The following is a 7,261-nucleotide window of genomic DNA, read 5'->3' as shown; positions in this document are numbered from 1 at the left end:
GAATGTTTGGAGTGATGGTGTTTGTTTTCCCCACTCAGCATCACGGGTGGTGCAGCCCTGCTTTCCTACAGGGGGCTGGACACCTGCCTGACCATGGAAAGCAATAAATTAAGTCTTTATTTTGCTTTGCTTGGCTGTATGGCTTTTGGTTTACTTATCAAACCTATAGATTGCCTTTATCTTGACCCAAGTGTTTCACATTTTTGCTTTTCCAATTCTCCCCCTCATCCTGCTGGGGTGGCTTTGTGGTGCTTAATTGCTGGCTGGGGTTAAACCAAGATACATGACATTCCACTTGGTGTTTTATTAACCATGTATTTATAAACCAGTCAATTAAAGTAATTCTCAGGAATATTTGAAGAACAGCTCAGAACATATTTTAAAAGTTATGTATATTAATAAAGACAGATACATAGAAAATTTATTCTTAAAGTTCCATGTGTATGAGAATTCAAGACTCATAACTCCTCCTTCAAGACTGAAAATTATTGTGTACCTGCACTACTAGAACTGCTATATGATAGAACCTCTCCTTCAAAGGAACAGATCAGAGGACAGATTCACAGATATTATTTAATGCATTATGTTTTATTTTAGACATCAGCATTTTTAAAATGAAATCACAAATCTCTGATTATGAGAAGATAGCAAGTTAGCAATTTTTGGTCAGAAGCTATCCCACACTGCATATAAACCAGCATATAGACCAACTTTCAAATATTTTCTGGGAGGAGTTAATTGGTTCTTCAAGTTCTCTTTGTGCCTTTCAGGAAATCAAATATTGCCAAGTCAGAAGATAATATTCACTTTTCTCAACAAAGCATATGTTGTTCTGATATTGTATTAGCATGAAATTTAGTAACACTGCCCATAAGTTTTTTTTTTTAAATGCATGAAAATGACAAACACTAATTAATCCTAAAAATGCAGTTTCCATTAAAACTCAGAATCCTAAGGAACACTTGGAGGGAAAGAAGGCAATGGTTCAAGGGATTCAAGAATTTCAAGGTCTGAAGGATTGATAAAAGTCTGATTTTTCCTGATGGAACAACTCGTTCTGAAAATTAGTTTCCGAAATATTATTTGGAGAAACCAATAACATGATAGGGTCCTTCAATTAAACTGAGAAAAAAATATTACTTTCACCATTTTAGATGCCTCTCATTCAAAGAATAAAGTTTACTACCTACGAAAATATCAAGACTCTCCAAATTCTCCACTCTGTCCCTCAAATACTTAGAAAAGGGACAAAAATTAACTAGTAGTCTTAATCATGTTGCAAATTACTTCCTATCAATTATGATGAGTATTATCAGTTTTAATGAGTAGGAGACTAAGAAAAAGTAGATTTGAGAACATGAATTTGTGAAATTAGCACTTTTGTTTCAGAATCAGGGAAGATTTTCATGGACATCACTTGCTGGAAAGTGTAACTGATACTCCACCCTGAAACAGTAATACTGGGAAGCACAACACACAATTATATGCCCCATGATAAATATATTAAAAATAGTTAAATTCTTGGTTCTGAATAAGGTTCAGAACTGTACAATCTGCTCTGATAATTGAATAGTATTAAAAACTTCAAACTATGTTTTGCTTATGAAACATTTCAATATTGGCATGAGAAATGAAATATTATTTCCCTGTAAATATTATTTCCAGAGACTAAAACAGTGGAGAGAAGGAAAAGAAAATAATAGAGCCATTACTTTATTATGTATATCCACATTCCTTTCAATTTCAAGCACTGCTCCAGTCTTCTCATCCATTTCCTCGAGCTTCTTTTTGTTTAAATATTGCTGACAATATGCCAATACCACTTGAAAAAAAGTCTAACCCCACTAAAACTGGCATGAGGAAAAAAAGGAAAATGGCTGAACATTAGCCTTGAAATTTAAATTAAACAGAAAATTGCACCTAACTTTTAATAGGACAAAAGAAGTAAAGTTAGATCAAATGTTAAACATTTACAAAAGTTTAAAGTTCAAGTGATTTTTAAGATGCACTTTTTGGAACTTTCAGTGGATCATCAAAATCTGTAGATTCAATAGAGTGACACCTTACATTGGCAGTAACTGTACTAAGACTTTAAGAGAGTTGGGCTAAAAATTTTTTGCGAACACCAGTCATGAAAAATCTTACCCTTCTTTTCTGAAGTAGCTGTTCACAAATAAACTATTACTTTCTGCAAAATCTACATGTATAAATCCTTTGTGTCTTTTATTGTGTCCTGCTGCATGGCTGCTATTTAAGGTGGATCCTAGGCCTGTTAAGACTATTCAAAACACACAGCAAGGAGCATAATTTGAAACACTGAGCTGTGAATTTCTCTTAGAAATCCACAGTAGTTTTCACAATTTGTAAAGATACAGAGGGCTAAAGTAAGTACATAACTTTTCGAGATGCAAGAAGACCGAGCTGGTACTTTGGAAATAGTTATCATTTTACCAGATCTGAAAGACACTTTCTTTGGTTAACTACTTCCATACTTAAAAAGAACAACAATCTATCTACATCAACATAGTACCCTATTAAATGTTCTTATATACTTCACTGTTTGTATTAATAGCAAATCTACATTTATGTATAAATATTTTAATGACATTTATTTTAAATATACAAACACTTAGACTAATTCCAGCTAATCAAGACAAAAGAAAAGTAAATATAAAATTTTTAACTTTATTCACAATATACTCTTCTTTATGATACATTATGCTAACTAACTACATATATATTTTTTAAAAGTAATTAGTCTAGTATTTGCACCATGACTTCTTTGTTGATTATTGCTAATTCAAATCCTTGGGATTTAGGGAAAACATGCTTTGTATCTGCATAGTTTACCCTAAAATATTTAATCCCTCTCACTGACATAAAGACATGAACACTTTTCACTAACATCATATCTAGGCCAGAAGACAATGGTAAGCTGTTCTCTATGTAAACACACACTTATGTGCCTCTACAAATCCTCTCTGAGAAAGGTTGAGGAAGTACTCTGCTTCAGCTTTAAACATTACCTTTTATAGTGCAGTGCTGCAGGATTACTTTTGCATATCATAAATAACTGGCAGAATCACAGCATTTCAAACATATGCAGCAGGAAAAAAAGACATTACTATTATCCAGTCAGACCTACTGATAAAAACCCTAAAAAAATTTCAAGGCAGAATAAGACACTTAGTGAGAAATCTAACAATCAATATAAACTTCAGTGCTTTCTACACAAAAAATAAAACAAAACAAAACAAAAAAAAAAAAAAAAGAAAAAAAAAAAAGAGTCAGTATCAAATTGGATGAAGACTACATTTCAGTTGCTTACTTCTGGTATTAACCTCAAAGACAAAAGGATTCTCTTTGGAAAGCTAATTTTAAAGTAAATAAGCCTGAAGTTGATTAACTTGCGTTAATTTCAGAATAAAATGAAGACCATAACTAAAATAATGCCCAGGGCACACTATGATGCCTACAACTGGATTTTAATTGACTTGAAGACTGTCATAGTCCTATTATCATAAAACCTGTAATGCACTTCCAGCATGGAGGACGCATCTGTGCCCATCATCCATCTGTTTAGACGTGATTGGCAAAGTGGTAGGGAACTCGCAGTGGTTGCCTCCGCCTGAAAGGAATGAACCACAGGATCTTCCAGTGAGTGCCAAAAACTTCTGAGAAGGTCTGCTGCCATGGCTTTCGGGGCCTCGATCTACAGAAGACAGCATTATTAGTGAAAGACAGCATGCCCACAGTGCACTTCAGTCAGCTACAACAATGTAGGCTGGCTGGGGATCCAGTACTGGACTCTGATGAATTGCGTCCAAGCATCACAAACACAACTTTTATTTCATTACGACACGCAGCTGAGACTCAGCTTCAGAAAACAGAAACTATCTGCCTCATCAATCAAACAAAGGCACCTTTTGAAGCACAGAAGACCTCAATATTAATGAAATGTATGTCAAAACACTGCAGAAAGTATCTTTTGATCTGTACTTTTGAAAAGAAAATATAGTTCTGCTGGCTTTGGGTAAGGAAAGAAAGGGAACAACACGTGGCTATTTTGTGTACAACCACTATTAAAAGATTAGTGAGGTGCTGCAACTAAGATGGGAAGCACAGAGCACAGTACCATGTAAAATCATCTTAACAAACAGCTATTCGCTTAGCATTTCAGCAATGTAGGAATTTCACAAAACTTACATGTCTTCACAACAGTTTGACATTTTTTCTATACTTGTAGTGTCCTGTTAAAGAGAAAAAAAACACAATGAAAAAGTATTTATTTACATTCATAATTTTTAAAATGTCATTATGAAAGATCACAATGGAACAAATTATTAATCTATATTGTTTTGACACTAGTTCAGTAGACTGCATATTGCATATATGCCATAATTTTAGATTAATGTGAGATTACACATATATATTTTAACTCAGGCTGTTAAATTATTTTTACAGGCATGATATGAAGCTATATTGTGTAGTTTGACTAAACTACCAAAGAACACCAACAAAAACTTATAGCATTTTTACAGCTAAAATTAATTTAGATATTACAATTAATGCACAGGACATTTAGAAGCAATGTTATAAGGTCCACTCTTGCCATACTTTCCGCGAGCACTCATTCCAGATTTGGACTATCCCACTGAGATAACCACAAAGCTAGTAAAATGCAGTCATTAACAGATGTAGTAATTTGAACAGCAGGAGCTAGTCAGAAGTTTTTTTTAAATCATTAGCTTCATGAGTATTATAATGCAAACAGCACAACTGAAAATATAACATGAGTTTCTACAGTTCCTATAATTAAGTATAAATATAAAAATCATTCTCTTAAAATATAAAAGCTAAAAAATGTGCAGAGTGAAGGCAACCCTGCAGCTAACAGCAACTTAAATTCATACTTTAATTATAAAACATTAAGGAAAGTAACAGATCAGTTTTAGCTTAGATCATCCCCAAATAAAACTTTTAGAATTACCAATAGTGCGTTTTTCTCACTTTTCACTACAGATGTCACAAAAAGCTTCCTTTGTGAGTATCATATAGGAGGTTGCAATACACATTTATAGTACATTATATCCCAAAATGACTTGTGAAGTTCAAAACAAAATCAATTGAAATATTCTTCATTATTTCAACTCCTTTTCATTGGTAGTTTGGTATTTCCCTTTACTTTTCATTGATTCAAGTATGCACATAATGCACCTGCCAAATTACAGTAGAATTTGAATAAAACCAAGAGCTAATCTCAATTGTCCCAACCACATACAAACAGAAAGATTCTGGTTTATTAATTAGGCTGCAACTTCATCATCATCTGGAAACACTACGTAGCACTAAAATCCACACTTGATCCTGCATGCAATTCAGCGCAGGCGTTGCTGGGACTCCGCCCTTATCTTTTATACAGTTTTAAGGGGGAGGGGTGCAATGTGAGTGGGAAATAACTGATTTCCTGCTCCACCAGACATGGGTGGCCCCAACCCCCTTGCCAATTTTTCCTATTCTACTTCCCAGCCCTGAAGAGTTTTGGAACAGAATCCCTTACCACCCACCAAACAACAAAAATCTTAATTCTGTCCATGACCTATCCATCTGAATTCCAGATGCACTACAGCGGAGGAGAGAAGTCCTCTTTTCTCATGCCAATTCACCAGGATGCACAAGTTCTTGCCCAGAAGTTTGTGTAGAGAAGGCATGCCCGGTCAAAGTTACATAAACCAAGGTGGCCCCATTGTTAGGTGGGTTTAAACACTCACTCAGCAGTGAGGGAGGAAAGGACTGAAGACAACAAACTGCAAACACTGCTTGTTGTTTTGATTCCCACATATAAACTGCTGTTCTTCTCACAATATGGGCCTGTCTTCCCTCTCCTGCCACAAGCATGGCATTACAAAAGTCATTCTCCTCGTTAGGACAGGACCTGACTTCACAACCAAGGAACACTTTACTTCCTTGGACTGGCTTTTTATTCAGCTTTTGTCAGAGAAAACACCATCTTTGCCTACCACAAAAATTCAGATGTGGCTTTTTGAATAAAAAGGACTAAGTGAACAAGAGATTACTTCCATGGCATTTCAGCAAGGTGGTAACAGCATCTTCATGAGATGCTATAGCTCCTTTTGTAACTGCAAAAATACCTCAGTTCTAGGAATTATTCTCTGGTCTACTCAAAGCTGTTTATCAAATAGTACAAAATAATACTGGCATGTTTGAAAGCAATAATGGCAAATGGTCTTTTGTAAAGCAGTAACATGCTACTCCAGACTCTAAATGGACTTGTAGCTATGGAATACTTATTCTAACATTTCAAAAGAGGGGCCTTTAAACCAGTTTCGGGTGTAGAAGTAACATCACCAAATACCTTAAACATAGATTTCTGCTGTGTTTCTGCACATTGCTTATTCATTAATACACTTATACTGCTCCCTAAAATACTGTGAGATTTTTTTGGGGGGAAAATCACAGACTGGAAACTGGAGATTATATTTCAATTTAAGTGCTGTCATGGCATGTTATCAAGACCTGAAAGGTCTGCTGCCCTCCAAACTGTAACCCGGTAAATTAACTAAGTTAAAGTATCAAATCAGGAACTAACTTCCTTCCTTTCCTCCTTTCCCTTTCCTCTCTTCCCTTTGCTCCCTTCCTTCCCTCCCTTCCCTTCCTTCATTGCCTGCCTGATTCCTTCCTCCTTTCCCTTACCTTAAAATACCAACAAATTCCAAAATGACAACTTCAGATTACTTTTGCTTTACAATAAAGAAATTGGGGCTGAGCAGTGAGTCCTTTGCCTCTTGGATACTTCTTCAACATTAAAAAAATTTTAGAGCCACATTTTAAAAGCTGCAAACTAGCAAAGAAACATTGCTCTGAAGTTTACCCGCTTAACAAGTACTAATGACTGAACTTAAGAAACAAAGTACCTTCCCTCCCGCAACACTGCTGCCAAACAGGCTCATTTGAAATGTACTTTCATTTGAGAGTGAACCAATTTACCTTTTCACATGAAAGTGAAACTTCACAGCACCCCAGGAAAGTCAGTAGCCCTCTGGAGACAGGAGATGAAGGAAAAGGAGAGTACCACAGTTGAGTTAAGACCTGTTATTTAAGGCTTCCTTCTCAGACATGAATTTTTTTTCTTTTGGAGACAAAGGACCAGAATAACCATTATTCTTCTGAATAAAAAGGTGATCTGCTCATTAACAGTAGTCTGCTGAATGAAAAGGTGGTCTGCTCATTAACATAAATG

At 35.3% G+C, this 7,261-nt stretch overlaps 1 protein-coding gene across 6 annotated transcripts in view; it reads right to left on the bottom strand.

Moving 5' to 3' along the window:
- Nucleotides 1-569: 569 nt before the first annotated feature.
- ZDHHC21 (zDHHC palmitoyltransferase 21) overlaps nt 570-7,261 on the bottom strand; it is a 36,787-nt gene continuing 30,095 nt past the window's right edge. For 3 of the 6 annotated variants that reach the window (XM_085566016.1, XM_021525540.3, XM_085566018.1), the window contains 2 exons: nt 4,207-4,250; nt 570-3,712 (listed from right to left, as the gene is read on the bottom strand). In XM_085566016.1, coding sequence (XP_085422142.1) covers nt 3,580-3,712; nt 4,207-4,250 — 177 coding nt within the window. In that variant the 3' untranslated portion in view covers nt 570-3,579. The other 3 variants (XR_014951039.1, XR_014951038.1, XM_085566017.1) reach the window with 3 other exon arrangements.

The sequence above is a fragment of the Lonchura striata genome, chromosome Z, assembly GCF_050655825.1.
Source record: "Lonchura striata isolate lonStrDom1 chromosome Z, ASM5065582v1, whole genome shotgun sequence".
Classification (NCBI taxonomy): domain Eukaryota; kingdom Metazoa; phylum Chordata; class Aves; order Passeriformes; family Estrildidae; genus Lonchura; species Lonchura striata.
This window is presented reverse-complemented; position numbering and strand designations above follow the sequence as displayed.